The following is a 19,519-nucleotide window of genomic DNA, read 5'->3' on the forward strand; positions in this document are numbered from 1 at the left end:
GCAAAGAAGCAAAGTATGCGGGAAGCTGAATCCACAGTGTACTTTCTTGACAATTTAACAGCGCAGAACAAAAAGCTCATGTGGATGATGAGGACAAGGGCCACAGAAAAGCAGTACGAATATGCTTGGCACAGTAATGGAAAGCTTTTTGTACGCAAGTACCAGGGTGAAACGGCAATACGGATCGCGTGTGTTGCTGACCTGGAAAATATCATCTGAGCAGGCACCGCCTCTACTTCGCCTTACTGATCAGTTTTTTTCATTATTTTTCTTTGATGGCATCACAAACAAAGCCTCTTTACTACAATGCTTTATCTTTTAACTCTGCGGTGCGCAGTTGTCTTGTTCACGAAAATGACAGGATGTCAGTCTTTTTTATTTATTTATTCAAAATACCTTACAGGGCCCAGAAGGGCATTGAGTAAGGGGGGCAAAAACAATAGATTAAGCAAGTAGTAAGAATAAATTAAAAACAACGCGTGATACAATGCAAAAATTAAACACAATTATAAATATACAGGGCAAAACGTAACTAAAAGACATACATCACCACGAGCAACAAAAATTAAATTAGTAGCAAGAATGCATCGTATGTGCCCAATACACATCAAAATAAAAAGCAGTAGCCATAAAAACATACAAATGGTTGAAATTGCACAAGAAACCAAAACTTTGTAAAATACCAACGAGAAGAAAAGGGAACCAAGGACACAGAACAACCTGAAACAAGACACTATGTCGTTAAAGAAAATGTTTGTGCAGTTGGTCTTGAAATGATTGGTGGTTGCCGTTAGATGCGATACAGTTGGGAAGATCATTCCAAAGAATAATGGCACGTGGAAGTGCAGATGAATTGAATGCTAAGGTTCTTCCGTAAATGCGTTTAATGCTATACTGATTATGTAGGCGGCGTGAAATGCGTGAAGGCTCTTCGAGGGGCAAGGGAGATGGCCTGGTGCTATGACGATATTTATGAAGTAAGCATAAAAGAGCGATGGAGCGACGAATATGTAATGGTTCGAGGGAGATATCAAGTTTAATCTTAGTGATACTGGACTGGGGGTGGTACTTTTGTGTGATGAAACGAGCGGCTCTATTTTGTACGGATTCAAGCATGTTGATCAGGTAATTTTGATAAGGGGACCACATAGGTGAGGCAAATTCTAGTTGAGGACGCACGATTGTTAAGTAAGCGACTTTTCTCACGTTATTAGGGGCGTTTCGCAAGTTCCGGCGCAGGTACCCGAGTGATCTTGAAGCTTTGGCACAGATGGATTGAATGTGTGTGGCCCATGAAAGATTATCCGTGAGGTGAATACCTAGATACTTATAAGATGATGCCCGAGACACTGCGGTACCTTCAATGGAGTACGAGAAATTAGAATTAGTACGCTTGCGCGTGAAAGAGATGACCTTGCATTTCGATGAGTTGAGCATCATTTGCCATTTCCTACACCAATTTGAAATTCAGTTCAGGTCAGTTTGGAGGGCAAGGTGATCATGCATAGAATTAATGGGCCGGTAAATGATGCAGTCGTCAGCAAAGAGTCGTATAGAAGAAGATATGTCTGTTGGCAAGTCGTTAATGTATATTAGAAACAATAAGGGGCCAAGAACACTGCCTTGGGGTACGCCAGACTCTACATCACTGAGTGGGGAGGTGAAATTGTTAACTGCAGTGAACTGCTGGCGAAATGAAAGAAAGTTACGTAGCCATGACAGTGTTAAAGAATCTAGGCACAGAGCAGACAATTTTGAGAACAAGCGGGAATGTGCAACACGGTCGAAGGCTTTAGCAAAATCTAAAAAGATACAGTCAGTTTGAAGGTTAGCATCCATGTTGAAATGCAAGTCAGTCGTAAATTCTAGCAGTTGGGTGTCACAAGAAAAACCTTTCCGAAAGCCGTGCTGATTAGGAAAAAAGAAAGAATTAAGTTCCAGATGGCAGTAAATGTGGGAAGCGATAACATGCTCGAGTAATTTACAGCAAATGCAGGTTAGCGAAATGGGGCGGTAGTTATCCGGTGAATTTCTGTTTCCACTTTTGAACACCCGAACGATCTTAGCAATTTTCCAATCTGTAGGAAGTAAACCGGATGATAATGATTGCTGATAGATGAGGCATAGAATTTCACTGGAGATCGATACGGTGTTTTTCAATATTTTAGAATTTATGTTGTCAACACCTGCTGATGAGGAAACCTTAAGATTTGCAATGAGACGAGCGATACCTTCAGCGTTAATGGTAATAGGGGCCATGAATTGGTAATCATGATCAGGAACAATGGGTATGTTGGAATGATCTTCCCGAGTGAACACTGACGCAAAGTATTCGTTAAATGCTTGGGGACATTCACTCTCCGAAAGCTGCGCGTGATCGTCGTTGCATAATGGAAATTGGTTGTTAGTACTGTCGGGAGATATCACGCGCCAGAACTTTTTGGGATTAGATTTTAGGAGGGCGGGTAGGTCATGGGAAAAATATTTTTTCTTTGATGCTCGGAGGGCCGAACAGTAAGATTTCAGACAATCGTTGTATTTTTTCCAAGCATCCGATGTAGATACCAACCGAGCCTTTCTGTACAAACGCTTTTTTTTGTTTCGATGACGACTGAGAGATCTAGTGAACCATGGATTAGATTTGTCGTTTGAAACTGAAACCAAGGGAACATATTTGTAAACTAGATTGGACATCATGATCTTATAAAGTACCCAGTTCTGATCGACGGACCTGTCCGCAAATGAGGGCAAGAACGTTTGAATAAAAAAATCGTTAAGTGCAATATTCATATCTCTATAATTAGCTCTATTGTAATCGCGAATTTTCCTGGATGTAAGACCTTGAAACGCTAATGGGACATTAAGTTGTAGATGAATGAGCTTATGGTCACTAAAACCGTCAAGGAGCAATACTTCGTTAATCGTTTCGGGCGCATTGCAGAAAGCTAAATCTAAAATGTTTGAACCGCGAGTAGGTTGGTTAATCACCTGAAAGAAATTAAAATCTAACATAATGTTGATAAGTTCTGTTGAGGCGCGGCAAGATGACGACAAATGTGACCAATCTATCTGCGGAAAATTGAAGTCACCAACCAGGTAAATGAGTTCAGTTGGGCATATTTGCATAGCTGAAGTAATACTGCTATGGAGTTTAGAAACGAATGAATGATCTGTATCAGGTGGACGGTAACAAACACCAACCAGTACCTTCACCGATGCCAAAGTACAAGCAGCCCAGACTATTTCAAGTGAAGACCCGGTGTTAATGAGGAATGAATTTAATCCTTTTTTGATGGCGATAAGGACACCACCACCTTTTCTACCGGAGCGGTCACAGCGATATACGTTGTAGTTATCTTTACTGGGAAAAATTTCGCTATCCGCTACATCAGGGTGCAACCAAGTTTCTGTTAGTGCCACAATATCATCGTCAGAATCATCCAGAAAAGAACACACCTCTTCACGCTTAGGCAGTAGGCTTCGGATGTTAGTAAATGATAACGATAACTGTGGACTGGAGCCACAAGACCCAGGCAGAGCCTTAGTGGGATGGCTGTTGCTGAGCTATCTGGTTGATAGAATGACAGAATTGGTCGCGCTATCATATACGTAGGTATTTTTGCCAATGCGAAGCTTATCGACGACCAGTTTGCCCTTCTTATCTTGGAGCTTGGCGAACTCGAGTAGCTTTTGCCGTGCTTGCCTGGTTGGCAAAGAAAAATCCTCTCGAATTGAATGATTCGAGCCTTTTAGCTTATACGCTGACGAAAGAATCCGCTGTTTGTCCTTGAAAAAAGTTAGTTTCGTGATAATGGGCCTATGCTTGTCGACAGCGAACCTTCCCAACCGATGTACACGCTCAAACTGGGAGTTTGTGACAGTAATTCCCAGTTTTTCGTGGCAGAAGGTAATTATTTTCTGTTCCGAATCGTCCCAGCTTTCGTTCTCATCGTCTGTGAGCCCAAAGAACAACAAATTGGACCGCCGAAGCCTGTTTTCAGCATCAATACACCTCTCTGTAACTTGGGCCAGTTTTTCAGTAATGTTATGCAGACCGGGATCGAGAGTGCTGGCGTCAGGTTGGCTAAGTGGTACAGCTTTGGCCTCCAGTGCTGTAACTCTGTCAGAAAGCTGTCGTGGCCTAGTGGTTTGAGCGCCCGTCTCGGCTGCGGGAGGTGGGTGGTTCGAAACCAACCCACCGCCGGGCACCCACCGGTCAAAAGGGTACAAGCGTCCCCCGGCCTGGCGTTCGGCTTCCTTTAGGGGTGTACGTTTGGGAGAAGTGAAAAAAAAAAGGGCCACAAATTGGGCTTATGCCGCACGAGGCGGACTTATGGTTGCTTGGCGGGGGAACTTATCACTCATCCGCCAAGGCAACTGTTTGGTCTAGGACCCTTTTCCCAAGCATTTCACCCTAGAAGAGCCGAGCACCAGGCCAGGGGAAATCTTGTACCCATTAAAGAAACCGGAGGGTACCCGACGGCACTGGGGATCGAACCCAGCACCTCCCGAATGCGAGGCGGATGCTCTACCACAAGGCCACGCTTCGGTTTTTTCACTTCACTTCATTTCACTTCTCCCAAACGTACACCCCTAAAGGAAGCCGAGCGCCAGGCCGGGGGACGCTTGTACCCTTTTGACCGGTGGGTGCCCGGCGGTGGGTTGGTTTCGAACCACCCACCTCCCGCAGCCGAGACGGGCGCTCAAACCACTAGGCCACGACTGCGAATATGTGAATATTAGAAGTCTAAAAAATAAGCACTTTGAAATGCAATCAGCTTTGGATTCCCTGAATCACAGATTTGATATACTAGCGTACACCGAAACATGGTTCACAAATCAAAATGATGTTATCTTCTTTCGTGGCTACAAGTTTGAAGGCGTGTTCAGAGAAAACCGTAGAGGAGGTGGCGTCGCATTGTATGTTAAAGAAAACCTTGACTATGAAGTTTTATCAGATTTTTCTCTTGTCGATGCCCACTACGAATCGGTTGCTATAAAATGTCATGGAACACTGATCGCTTGCATTTATCGGCCCCCATCTAGTGCAAGTGCCGAATTTATCAAGTTTGTGCGTGATCTTCTTGAATATGCTTGTATCGTAAATATCCCTGTTGTTTTGGTTGGAGACTTTAACATTGATCTTTTGACAAACAGCTCCCCGCGACGTCTTTTTTGTGAAACCATTGATGCATTTCTCTGTACCAATGTTATTCAGTCACCAACAAGAATAACCTTAGAGAGGGACTCATTATTAGATTTATGTGTTACAAATCATGAGTTATCAAGAGTGCTATCAGGTGTGCTTACATTTGATTTGAGCGACCATCTGCCTATATTCTGTTTTTTTCCTCGGGCGATAAAAAAAAGGAAGCAAGTACCAACTCCCCAGATAGTATATCGCAGTTTCAATCAAGAAAACTTAGCTAGGTTTAGATCCATGTTGGAAAGCACTGCCTGGAGCGAAGTTTACAATGAGTTAAATCCTAGTATAGCGTAGAATATCTTTCTTCAGTTAGTAAAAAGCAAATATGATACCGCATTTCCTTTGACAGTGGGAAAAACTCACAAAAAGTCTCGAAAGCCGTGGGTTACGAGAGAGTTATATCGACGAATTCAAACCCGTGACAGGCTTTTTGACAAATTCATCCAATCAAAAGATCCAGTCATACTTAAGGAATACAAAAAACTTAGAAATAAGTTAGGCTCTGATATTAAAAAAGCTAAGAAACTGTATTATCAGAATAAATTTTCAGCAGTCTCCAATTGCCCTAAGAAAATATGGGATTGTTTGAGCGACCTCATGGGAAGGGCGACAACCCATATTCCCAGCACATTAACATTCAATGGTGTTGAATACAGTGGCGCTGCTTTGGCAGACAAGTTTAATGCTCATTTCCTATCCTCTGGCGAATCATCTCAGAAGCAGGATAGAAATCATGAAATTGCTCAGTATATTGCCTCTCCAATTGGTAGTTCCATATTCTTGAATCCTTGCAGCGAACATGAAGTATTCACATTTCTTAGAAGCCTAGACAAATCCACTGCGGCAGGCGCAGATGAAATTAAGGCCGAGCCTATTATTGCTGTTGCCGATCTAATTAGCTTGCCCTTGCAGCATATATGTAACAACGCGTTAGTTCAAGGTATTTTTCCAGATGGTATGAAAATTGCCAGAGTGGTTGTTTTACACAAAGGTGGCCCTTATGACAATATAAACAACTACAGACCTATATCTGTACTCCCTTTGTTTTCTAAACTGCTGGAATATTTGATCAAAATCAGACTGTGTAAGTTCTTTGACGACAGACAAATTTTTGTTAACGAACAGTTCGGATTTCGTGAGAAGAAGTCAACAGAAATGGCATTGCTTAGTATAAAGGAAAAAAATATTTTCTAATATGGATGACAAACAATTTACAGTTGGACTTTTTTTAGATTTCAGGAAGGCATTTGATTCAGTTAAACATGATATTTTATTTTATAAGCTACCTTTTTACGGCATTCGAGGAGTTGCCTTAAATCTGATCCGTACTTATCTTTCCGGTCGCGTTCAGTATACATGTTTGAATGGTCATCAATCACAACCTGGTCAATTAATATACGGTGTCCCACAAGGGTCTATTTTGGGTCCAGTATTTTTCATTCTTTATATCAACGATATAATAGCCATCCCTCGAACTCCCACAATAATTTTATATGCAGATGATACCAGTGTGTATATATATATATATATATATATATATATATATATATATATATATATATATATATATATATATATATATATATATATATATATATATATATATATATATACACTCTTCCCTCCGCCCATGTACCGCTCTGTGTGTTTTGGTTTACCGGGACATGACTTACTCAACAAAGTGAGTACAATGTACCTCTCGCCGTGTACAACTAGATTTTTCTGTAAGCTACACACCGGGGCATTACCCGTAAAAACGTGGTTAGAGAAGAAGGGTATTTTCGTGTCTGCATTAAATTGTCGCCTTTTTGATGTTCCCGAAACAATTCAACATTGTTACAGAAACTGCAATGATGCAGTACTACTCTGGGACGTCATGCAACGGACGTTGAAAAAAAAGACTTAATTTGACTCCGCAATCTATACGATATCACGCTGCACCGCCATTGGTTGACGAACACTTATACATGTTCTTTGTAATTGGATTGACAGCCTCTAGAAAACACCTATGATGGACCGACATTGTGAATCTGTTGTTTTTTATTGGGTTTCATTGGGTTTATTGGGTTTTATTGGGTTGGGTTTTCTGCAAAAGGCCACCTCAGCAGAATGAATGCACACCTAAAAGAATTGTATACCCAGACCAAGTTGTAACCGTAGTGGCGCTACTCTTAGTGCTGTGCTCTTCATTGCCTTTCAGCTAGTTCTTTGTTGCTTAGGTGCATCGTATTATGATGTATTAGTTATGTGCGCTGCATTGCCCTTTTTAGGTGCTTCTTTGCTTAGATTTATTGATTACCCACTGTACTCTTAATGTTGTGTATAGTTTATGTACATAAAACATTGCATCACTGTAATAAATACCATGTTAAAAAAAAACTAGTGATGGGGCAGTGCTATAATGAAGTGGCCAGCGAAGCTGATCTGTTCGTGCCGGCCTGGGTCAGGAAACCCACCTTGCCAGAAATTTTATATAAGACATTTTATTTTTGTTTACTTCCTGATGTGCAGACCATGTGGGTTTTTGGAGCGTCTCGCAAGGACAACGGCGGATTTTGCTTTGATGCTTTCGCAATGTTTCTTTCAGTTGTTGCCACATTAGTGCGAGCGGCAGATTAGGGGAGGGTGATTCTTCGAGGAGGGATGATTATTCCATTTCTTTCGCAGCTAGCTCATGTTGCTGTGCATTCACACAATTTATTGCATTCACACAATTAATTCATTTATTTATTTATACTGCAGCACATGGTGTGATAATGCAAGAGCAAGAAAGAAACTTACACACAGCCCCATAAAATACACACATGTATACAGAAGCCCACCCCTATGTAATGCCCAGCCGGGCCCTTCATCATCATCATCATCATCATCATCATCAGCCTGACTACGCCCACTGCAGGGCAAAGGACTCTCCCATGTCTCTCCAATTAACCCAGTCCTTCGCCAGCCGCGGAAACCGTATTCCCGCGAACTTCTTAATCTCATCCGCCCACTTAATTTTCTGCCGCCCCCTGCCGGGCCCTTAGGGTACCTGAATAAGTAAATAAATTATTACACAAGTAAAAAATTATGTCGTACATGCGCACAATAGTGGTCACTCAGCTAGTACGTGATCATGCGTCTTGATGGCTGACACAAATCAGCCAGATAAAAGCAACCGCGACCCGAGGCATTGAGCACCGTTAGCCCGAGCACAGTTCAGGTTGGTCTCAGCCTTCGAAATATTGGCACTAATTTCTTGGAGCGTTTAAGTACTACGTACGCCGTTAGTGCTGCTGCACACTGCTACTGCCAGCCGCCAATGCGAATGCGCAGATGCCGCGAAGGGCAATTTGTGCATGCACATTGCTTCATTGGCATTCCCCACACGCAGAGTATAGTAACTGTGGCCTAATGTGTTATGCTAATACCCTCTATTGTGTTGATCCGCTCCTCCTCTTTCTAAAGAGCCGCGACGGGATTAGGTGAGCCTATCGCCCCGTGAAAGGATGGCGACGTGTTCTTGTCGCAACTGCTGCGCCGCGAACGCCGCTGCAAAACTCAAGAGTGAAACGAGTGCCTGACTCCCACACCTGGGTGATCACGCTGAACGCTCACGGTGTTTCTAGCAGGTTTACTGAAAAGACCTTGAAAGGCATTTAACTATGCGTTATGCTATAGGATTTTGGGATCAAGGTAGCGAACACTTTTCAAATATTTAATAATTTTCCCATGGCCACGCGAGAAATGCGTGGAAGCTTCCGCAGGATCCGCAAAAGAAGTACCAGGAAGTGTGGAATTGAAAACATAGCGGTAAAATGTCTCCAGGAAAATGTTTAAGAAAGAAAAAGGGTATTTGATGGATAGTGCGGAAAGTACGGAAACGAGTCAGCGAACGAAATATCGGTGAAAGAAGAATGTGAAGGGCAGTTGCACCAAAACCACGAAAGCGGATCTTTGAGGGTTAATTTTCACTCCCGCGCACCGCGTACTCTCGACAACCTTGCGCGGCGCAGCACCCAACATTTATTTCTATTTCAATGCCCTGTATTTGAACATTGTGTATATTGCTGCCCTACCCCTATCCATTCTTCTATCGCTCCCCCCTTTCTTTCCTTCTCCCTGTCCTTTTATTCCCGTTAGCTGCAGCTCAGGTGCTTCAGGTTTCGACCGCAGATGCCGCGGCTAACAACAGGTGTTCGTTCCATATTTATTTTCTTATTACCTGTAAATAGCCACTAACAACAACATCTTTGAGGATTACATTACCACGGCGCTGGCGGCTGTTGTTTCAGCCGGCATAAGAAAAAACGAAGGGTGAGGGATGGGGGAGGCATGAAGAAGGCTTCACTGTATAAGTACGTGAGAAATGGCGCTTTAACCAGTGGCCGGTAACCGATACAAGAGGTTACAGGGGTCAGGTGAATCGCTAGGCATGCTTGTCTATTTCCTTATATAAGTGATGTAAGCGCACGTTAAAAAAAAATTCAGGGGGCACTCTGGCTCTCTAAAGTGCTGCAAGGCAAAAGCGTTTCCTGGCGCACCGTTTGTTTTTATTTATTTTTTATTTTTCATATTTTGTTTGTTATTTTTTTATTCATTTTCTCATTTTTATTGTTTTTTTTATTTTTATTTCCTTATCTTATTTTTATTTTGTTTTTATTTTTCTTTATTTTTTTTCCTTTCTTTCACTTTATTCCTTTTATTTTATTTATGAAACCCATGCATTCACTAGATGCGCCTTTATTCATGCTCGAACCTTGAGCCTTCGTGGCGGAGTGTTAGCGTCTCCGCTTCAAATGTCAGAGGCTCTGGTTCGATTCCGACCCTCGGCGCAGTTTCTTTTTAAGCAGTGACGCCGAAAGGCTGACAAATCTGCCGACGCGTCTGACGACATCGCTGCCGACGCGTCTGTCGACACCGCTGCCGACAGCGTCTGCTAACGACACTATGAGGCATTAGAGACTTTCGCCTTAAAACTCCAGGTGGTCTTCAATTCATAAGGAGCCCTCGCTCACGCACGGCGTCGCTCGTATACTCCATATGTCGCTTCGGGACGTTAAACCCCGCATTGCAAAATTCAAAATTCATTTCGTATAAAAAGTCATAATGTGTATACTCTCTGTGTGTGCAGTAGCCGAGTTGTCATCATGTTGTTACATTGTAATTAATATTATTCGCCGGTACGCAGCTGAACCGCCATCTTGCGATCCGTATAAGCAACGCAGTGGTATTGTTGGGGGCAAAATGGATGTGTGCCAGGCTAGCTTCGACTCAAACGAATCGCATCGCTGCGTCTGGTGTTCTGGTTTCCAGAAAGCCGAAGGGGGGACCGCGTTTGTCAACAGGTACGTCAGTTGCCTCCTTTCGATTCGTCACGCTGCTGCGCATTAAAACTCAACGTTGCCATGCATGGTTAGTCGAAGCTCGCATAGTAAACACCTCTTCATCTCCCGACAGTATACCTGCGAAAAAGCTGGGCGTACTATGCGTCACGTATTTGTCCGACTTTTAATGGAAATTGTTGTTCATAGTGTTTCTCTGTGCAAGAAGGAAAGAGATGGCACATAGAAGGAACAGTGGGAATGTTTTTTTTTTGTTGTCGTTGTTATTGTCGTTGAATTTGTCGTTTTTGTTGTTCCGCTGAATTGGCAGATATATACTTACGATGATGATTGGCCTTAAATTTGACATCATGCATGCTTTGTTGTCTCTTTCTGCCTACAAAAGCTAATTTGCATTATTAGCTATAAATACAATAAGGCCAGATGCCTTTGATTTAATATTGGTGACAGGCAACTGTAAGATCACCGTAGCAGTCTTCTCTTCCATCGCCACTAGCATCAGCAGCAGCATTGAGTCCAGAAGAAAGAGCTTTCCCAATTACCTCTAATTACTCTTGCTTTTCTAACATCCTCGGCAGCCTCATTCCTTTAAACTTCATAAGCTTGTCACTCCATCTGACTGCCGGCCGCATTTCACTATATTTTCATTCACTTGGCATTCTTTCTGACACCCTTAATAGGATAACCTGTTGCCAGTTTTGCGAATTTAATTTTAACTAAAATATCCATAGTCCTAAGTCGAGATATATCTTGTCACACTAAAGCGGTCTCTTAGCACATTGAAGCATGTAATTAAAGAAGCTAATACATCCCTAAAGCAGCCATAGGGACCCGTGCATGAACAGCTCATTTTCATTAAATAAAATCATTTCAGGTAGAGCTAAGATTAGCTCTACAAACAACACTTTTTCTTCCCCCACGCAGGAAGCGGTTAAGCTGCTATGTCGTACAGGGTTTTCCACTTACCGACACCGTGCAGTGCTTAACTGCATTAATTTTCTTATTCGTGCGCAGTAAGTGTGGGCAACTGTAGTATCACCGGGTTCGCGGTCGCTCAACCTTCAGGAGAGATCAGCCTTGGTTCGTAAGCTACAAGAATTCACCCTGCCAGTGTAAGAAACCATTTCTTCTGAAGAAAGAAATTCCGCTCACCACCAAATTCGTGATAACGAAGTTCAAGACATAAACAGCCATTAAAACTTGACGCCCCCCCCACCTCCCGCCCCTTCTTTCCTCCTTTTTTTTTCTATTTAGTGAATACAAAATAGGCGCCGAACGGTGACTCACCACAGTCTCCCGCGAAGGGCCCTCGTCGTAAGGTCGCCAGTGAACGTCGGGGCCGTCGGTGAGCTGGACGCAGACACGGCTGTCAGTCGGCGCGTCCCTGACTTCGGGAGGGTCGACCACGACGAGAGCGAGCTCTTCGGCCGCCTGTCGCTCTGGGGTGCCCATGTCGATCTCGACGACTACTCGCAGACTCCGCGAATGATGGCGCACTGCGCAGCTGACGCTCAGACTGTACGGTGCGTGGCAGCAGCAGCAGCTCTTGCAGCGACAGCCACCGTCCGCCGGTGCGGCCACTGCTCTCCACCTGTGTCGACGCACTGTCACTCCCTGGTGCTGCGCCCCGTTTACCTCGATCACTCACTGGTCGCCTCGCCGAAGATGTTGCTTCCCCGCGTGTAACCCTGGCTAACTCGAAAGACGACGCGAGAGTACTCTGTAGGGCCTGGTTGTCCTGGTTCGGTATGGCGGCTAAACTTCAGGCCTACCGAAGGAAGTCAAAGTGGAACTAGACGCGCATGCGCACTAGCTGGAGTAGACCGTATTTCGGCTGCGTCTTGATGCCTCGGCCTCAGCAGTAGTCAAAAGCCTTAGATAGGGGCGGTGAGATACAAGTCTGCTGACGGTTGCAGCCGTTTCTCTTTCGGACCCCTGAAAGCAAACTGCAGTCGAACTCTTTCCAAGGGATGGTGTACCTAATGCAGAAGCTTTAATAGCTTACCCCTGCTGCCCCCTTAGTCTAAAGCGTTGTCGACTTTGCCGACTTCCCTCTAACAATGTTTGGTTTCCAGTTCATCTCTAATGTATGGCTGCCTTCCCGCTCATGCTGCGCTCGTTTCTTTATGGGACACGAAGTATAACGAGCCTTTTTACGTAGACGTAACACTCTACGGGAGCGATCCAAAATAGTAAGAACTACTTGCAAGAGCGCATCCAAGAGGGCTCCTGGTTTAGGCTTACGTCTCAATATCTGCTTAGGCCTGACTTAGAACCACGATATATTGACTGAGAAAAGGTATCACCAAAAGGAGTTTGCTGTAGTTTCTTCACATGCCCCGAAGTTAATCGGGGCTACACGCAGTGTGACAGCCTAGCTCAGTATGCGTAATATGACAGGCATCATAAAAGGACGCAAGTATAGTTCATGTAAAGCGCGTGAAAGAATAACTACTCTGGGTGCTCTGACCAGACGTTGAAGTGGTGGATTTTAAGGGGGAGAGAATGCGGCGTCCAAGGCTTTGTAACAAGGTTGAACTCTTTTTTTCTTATCCGGAGAAATCGTGTATTTCACGACTGCACGAGGCTTAGTGTAGCAACAACAGCAAGTCTAACCCGTCCTCCGCCGCGTCACGAACTTGATGGAACCTGATACACGCCGCGGCGAGTAGAGATACTAAATCAACCAGATACTAAATCGGCGTCCTGTGCCGCTAGTTCTAAGCTTTACTGTGATCTGACCTAATTTTTTCACAGCTTCTCCAGTAGAGACGCGGAAACTGGAAGGCACGCCGAACGTCCCCTAATACACAGCACCTTTCTTTGCCGACGTTTAACGCCCACGGTTTTCAACCTGACACCCCAGCAACGGTCTTGCTGTACGCACCGTACATCCCTGTAACATTCACATCAACCGAAAGAGAGTGCTCGTCACACACTCTGCCGCAGTGGAGGTAGATTGTTCAACACAGCGTGATGCAGTAGTAAAGGGGCTCACAGAAGACGTCTATTCAACTGCACAGAAAATTTCCACGAGCAACAAATGTCTCCTCGCACATCACTTCCAGCAGTCTGCCGCAGTAACCAGGACCGGGTCTTGCCGTTATCTCGGGCACTGTCACCAGGAATCAGCAGATGTCTACTGTGAGAATGTCTCCAGAGACACAAGTAGCACAGCTGGACAGGAACGTTTCAAAGAGCGGGTACGAGATCCGTCAAGGATAGGGAACAGCGACAGTTGAACTCGATCCTCAGCCTAGGAGCTTGGCACCTTGGGCGCCGTATGCAGAGGCGGCTGGAGGCCGTTAGACTGGCAGAGGAACCGCGTGGTCACCACCTAGAAGTTGAGCACCTCAGAGAACAGCGTGGTCACTACAGGGGCGACTGCGCTGGCGTCAGCTCCGTCGGCGGCGTCGCTGTGTGGCGCCGGGCCGCTCTAGCGGCGTTACGACGTCGTCTTCGCCAACACGTTGTCTTGGCGCCTCGTCGTGCGCGGCCGTGGACACTGGCGTGCGAGCCGCGACGGATGTGGCATTCACGACTCGACTCGGACCGCCGCCGTGCAGGCTGCTGCAGCACGACGGGGAGAGGACGAAGAGGGGAGAGACACCCGCCGTTGCACGCAGCGCCCGCGAAAGGTCGCCGTCATCATAACGCAGCTTTTGTTTGGCAGCACCGGCGGAACGGAGGTTTCAGTTTCGCTCTCGCCACCCTCTCAAAACAGGGGGAGGGGGGAAGAGGAGGAGAGAGCAATGGGTGTGTGCAAGAGGAGAAGCGCCTATCGAGCCAACAATGACGAGGAGGAAAGTAAGAAGGTGCTTTGAAAGAAAGAATGCACCATAATAAAAACAACAAGGGAAGTGAAGGCGTCGGACACGCTAGTTAGCCGCTGATATCGTTAGTGCGCGCAGCGGAGAGTCGTGAAGCTCGTACGTCGGCGGAGCCACTCTAATGGGGCTCCATTAAAGGCCCGGAGTACACGACTCAATATGCACGCTGGCGGGTGTGTCTATACGGAAGACTTTGCGCAACGCATGCGTTGGTTATCCTGTGAGCTTTGCACCTGTTCTAAATATCAGCACCGGGCATCTTCAACCTCGTGACTTTCATTCTTTACATGCAGTTGTACTGTGAAGGAGATGAAAGTGAGTTCGAAAGAAGCGATGAACGTGAAGATGTTCCGCAACACTTCGGCAATCATCGGGTGGATGTCCATTGTTAGCTGGAGGTAGCCAATTTTCCCTTGCAATAATGAAAGCCATCGGGCTGAACGCGATGTGTGGGCGTGCCTGTAGATCTCAGGTCTGCTGCACAGCAGATATGGCGTGTGGTTTTAATGGGCTTAACGTCTCAGAGCGACTCAGGTGATGTGGGACGCCATAGTAGAGGGCTTCTGATAATTTAGACCACCCGAGGTTTTTGAACGTGTACTGACTACGCACAGTACAGATGGCTTTGTCCCTTGCGAGAGAGAAAAAAGACGAAAATTTGATTTCCAACTCATAATGCGGTGCTCTCTCTGACGCCTGCCCTCTTAATGTAATTTGGCAGATAAAAAAAGGTCCAAAATCCTCCCAAAGTGGAACTCGGAGCGAGAAAGAGTTAATTTATAAGGAGCGGTAACATCACCGAATTTTTTCACATCTTTATTCATAGAAATACACGTCGCGAAACTTCTTGACCCTAACGAAGCTAGAAGAAAGGGTTTCAAAGGCAAAGGGACCAAAATAAGAAAGAGAAGGGAAAACTGGTAAGGCAAATGATTTACAGTGGGCATAAATCCAAGATGAAGCAACCACTGAGAGCGTGAACTACTACCCAACGCAATTCCTCTGTCAGGAGCGACAACTGGAAGTGCCGAAGCGTGTGGCCGAAAGATTGCAATCGTTTTCTCTGAACTACTGCTGACACAAAAGGAACTGTCTCCTATATCTTACCCCGTAACTCAGGACGCTGTGTAATCTTCACGGACTAGCAAGGAGCCCTACAAACCTTGTCCAACCTACTGAAGAGAACCAATCACCAGCCAGTTTCTCATGACATTGGATACCTGCACCACTTAGCTGTTGCTGAATGCCACTTATGATTTTTCAACGGATTCCAGCTCACTGCGGCATCCTGGACAAAGACAGTGCAGACGAAGCGGTCCGCAAAGGTCTACAGCGTCGTAACTATAAGCGCATCTTCTTCACAAAATTAGATCCTAACTCGTCAAACTATATAGCAAGGATGAAAAGAACTGCCTCTGGAACTTGCCAAGTCATGATTACCACTTCCTCCATTCCATCGACCTGCAGCTCAAATCACTACTACCACTCAGGCTTCTGCGTCATCTAAAAACAATTTATCAACTCCTCCGTCTTAATGTTGCATTTACCTACAGTCTACGATACCGTTTCACGTAAGCAGACAGTCCGTATTGTGACAACTGCTTCATGTTCTCTTAGAATGACCAGCGTACGCTAACGAACGTGTGCACAATAAACAATGCATGCAGTCCGTCACCCAAGTGTCACTCACAGTGGACTCTATATTAGGTCCTTTAGGCCGCTACAGAGTGCAGTGACGTGCAATGATATTCTTATTTGCCCATTTAGACGCTCCTGGTGTTTTGGACAAACTCTTAAATTGCCCTCACACTTGATCACCCCGCTCTACATGCACAGAACTTGACTTCGGTCTCATCCAAAGACGCCATCATGCCACGAACTATTGCGTTGCAACCCTCTTCACTGACCGCACACTTTTATACCACCCTTATACCAGCTTTACTTCCCTATTCCCTCCCCTACGCAGAGTACCATGTCAGCGAATATTCAGGCCGGCTAAAATCTCTGTTTTTCATTAAAGAGCTCTCTCTCTGTGTGCTGACGCCCTGCTCGACCCATCGTCAGCGCCTCCCCACTCGGTTAATGTAATCACAACTGCAGTAGCACCAGAAAATAAGACAGAGATGTGTTCGTGTCTCCAGCAGTATTTCAATGAACGACGTTTGCACGATTGCGCTTCGATGAACGCGTCACGGATTGGCTCGGAGACATTGGCGTCTGGCAGCGGGCGTCCGCCACACGATTGTTGAAGCAGCGCAACAGTGTTACGAGCTGCGTCCAGCCTGTAAATATGTTGCTCCATTTAGTGAGGCAAACGGTTTTCTGATGCAGCCATATACAAGGTGATTTGTTTTTAACGCTCAGTGATTTTATTTTAGAAACTGTGAGAGATACGTCGGTGCGGTTTGTGAAAGCGGACTGCACAGCAAGGACGACAATATGCACCTAATCTGGATCAATGATTAGACGAATAATTCAGCAAAATTAACTAATGCCCTATTTCATTTTTATTTTAGGAGCCAAAGTTATGCAGCAAAACTTCAGACCGTTAACATCGAAGTTAAGCCTCTTTTTTAATGTTCTTAATAGGGATTTTGTTCGAAATATCCAAAGTAAAAAATACTAATTTGAAATCTCTTCGAGCTGGCTTTCCCGCATTGCTTATTTGCAAAATGGCGTCGTTCGCGTTTCTTATGCATTAAATAAGGACGCCGTTTGTGTGTTTGGTGATGTAGAAGTTCTCTTCATTTCATACCGCACGTATCAAAGCCATTTATAAGTATGCTATGCGGGAAAGCCAAGTCAACGAGTTTCCAAATGCGTATTTTTCGATATTTCGAAAGAAATTGCCGATTAAAACAATCTGAAAACTGGGCCCACCTTCGATGTTGATGGCCTTCAGTTTCGCAGTGTAATCTTGTTCCCTAAAGTATGGAATAAAAAGGTTGATAAGTTCATTTTAGTTAAACGTCTAATTAACGACGACAATCAGGCACATAACTTCCGCCTGGCTGTACAATCTAACAGTGCTGACCTCACCTACGCATCTCATGCAATTTTAAAATGAAACCTGTAAACGTAAAGATAATCACCTAGTATAGTAAACAGCTACTAGGTTGTGCGTTAAAATACTTGGGGGACAATTAAGTTCACAGTAAAAGAATGATGCGATAGCATTAAAGGGTCCTTGCGGTCGCTTGGGGGTCCCCTGCAGACGTCGACGTCTCGCAGACTTCGACACGCTTGTTGCCATCGAAACCCTTTATTGCACATCGTCATCCATACCAATTTTTGACGCTGATTAGTGAGCCAAATTCACGTCGTGTTTCTGTCAAGTTTTTCGCCTACTGTGCGGTGCGAAGTGCTCGAACAAGGCCTCTAGCCCACTGAAGGAACGTACCTCAGTGGTGCAGAGGTGGGTGCCGGGCGCCAGACCCATAGGACAGCGGTTCGATTCCGCTTGAACACCTTTTTTTTGAGCGAAACTGTAGCCTCTCGACCGATCGTAATTTTTCAGTCACAATGGCGCCGATGCCAAATTTTCGACCGAACGTGACCATTAACGCGTCGCGATAAGACTCAATCGTTTACGGGACGGCCGACTCGTGAAGCTGCGCTGAGTTGCGCAGCTCCCCTGGAAGAGTGAGCGAGCCCAGCTGCAACGGCGCTGTAACCCAGCTTTCAGCTAATATTAATTTTCTCCCGCAGTTCTGTCTCAGCGGTGAAGATGGCAGGGCACAATGCAGTGAGCCAACCTTTCTTTTTGCTGTCTTCCAAACAATTCGACCCATCAAGAGCGTACAGAAACCCACTTTCGCTACGTGCTTCATTTGAAGAGCAAAGCTGTCAAGCGTCTAGGAATTTTCATAACAGCTGTCAGGGCAGACATTTTGCCAGGCGAACGCCTCAAGTCCTACATCAGCTGCTTATCTTAAGCGGAACGAGGGCGGCAGCCATTACAGGGCCAAGGCACGTTCGTCCATGTAAGGGGAGTGTGTGCATGCATAAACATTTACAGAAAGCTTGCGTGGTATGATGACTGCTTACATGAATACGTGAACAGTATTTCTCTATCGCATATGCCGATGCGCTCGGTTTTACGTGCACTTATTCACTAAAAACAAGTGTGAAAACGCTCGAGAGAGGTGCTCATACTCGGCCATGAGATTCTAGGACAAGCAAGTGCTTTTGCTTCGTAGGCCCAATCCCGCGGCAAAGTTAGCCAAGGCATTTAAAAGGTCGTGGAGGTGACGAAAGGCTTCGGATACTAAAGTAAACTTTTATTAGCGGACGCATAGGGAAGCGAACAAGTTGCAATAAATTTTATGAGTCGAAATGGAAATAACTGAGTAAAGGGCTGGTCCTTTTCGACAAATATGCATGCTACATATCAATGCAGCTGCTACGTGTAGACATAGGATCGGGTGGAGGCTCAGGAAATTTGTGGGAGTACACTGTGAACAGAAGGGAGTAAATGTGGGTTAACCTGTCCTCTGGCGCATTTCCTTTCATAGAAGGGAGTGCGCTTTAGAGCCTTTTTACTCCCATATAGGCGTATTAGTGTTTATAGTGTAAAGTGTGCCTGGCAGCTCGCGCAGGCCACATAAGGCTGTCTATAGACCATTTTTGTAGGGGAGTAATGCAATATATAAAAAAATAAAAAGCATGCCTTTCCAACCCACATTTTAGAAGCGTTACTTAGAGTCATCGCTGCGCGGAAATATGATCTGGCGAATTACTGGATGCAACGAACACATCACTGCAGTACCCAGTGAAACCCGCGAGTACACTTCAAAGTTTGAACGTTTATTGCGGACTACGGGACATAGAGCATTTAATCTCCCTTTCGCTTTCTCTGCGGCGTTTCGTCCTGCACATCCTCAGGACTTGCCGCACACAAAGCACGCGACGAGTAACTGCTCCGTTCCGACGCTAAAGCGAACAGATCACGTGGGCCTACGTGCATGCTCGCGCTGCAGGCATCGAGCCCCCAGCGAAACCCGACGCTCTTGTTTTGAAGAGCGGGTGACGTGGGAATTGCTCGCGGCACGGCCACCAACAACGGGGCCAGCTCATCACACTGCGCCGCGTGTCTCCCTCTAGTTTGTGGCGTTCTGCTTTCTCCCTTGTAGGGCCATTTAAGAGCGGCAGCCTGAAAG

The 19,519-nt window shown here is 45.4% G+C and overlaps 1 protein-coding gene across 1 annotated transcript in view; it reads right to left on the reverse strand.

The window, feature by feature from the left end:
• Positions 1-13,786: 13,786 nt before the first annotated feature.
• The window catches only part of LOC149360740 (carbohydrate sulfotransferase 14-like), a 62,268-nt gene continuing 56,535 nt past the window's right edge, over positions 13,787-19,519 (reverse strand). The window contains exon 4 of the mRNA XM_089567907.1: positions 13,787-13,867. Coding sequence (XP_089424033.1) covers positions 13,787-13,867 — 81 coding nt within the window. The remainder of the gene's footprint in view (positions 13,868-19,519) is intronic.

This window comes from Amblyomma mixtum, chromosome 2 (assembly GCF_055824585.1).
Source record: "Amblyomma mixtum isolate Tamu chromosome 2, ASM5582458v1, whole genome shotgun sequence".
NCBI classification, from domain to species: Eukaryota; Metazoa; Arthropoda; class Arachnida; order Ixodida; family Ixodidae; genus Amblyomma; species Amblyomma mixtum.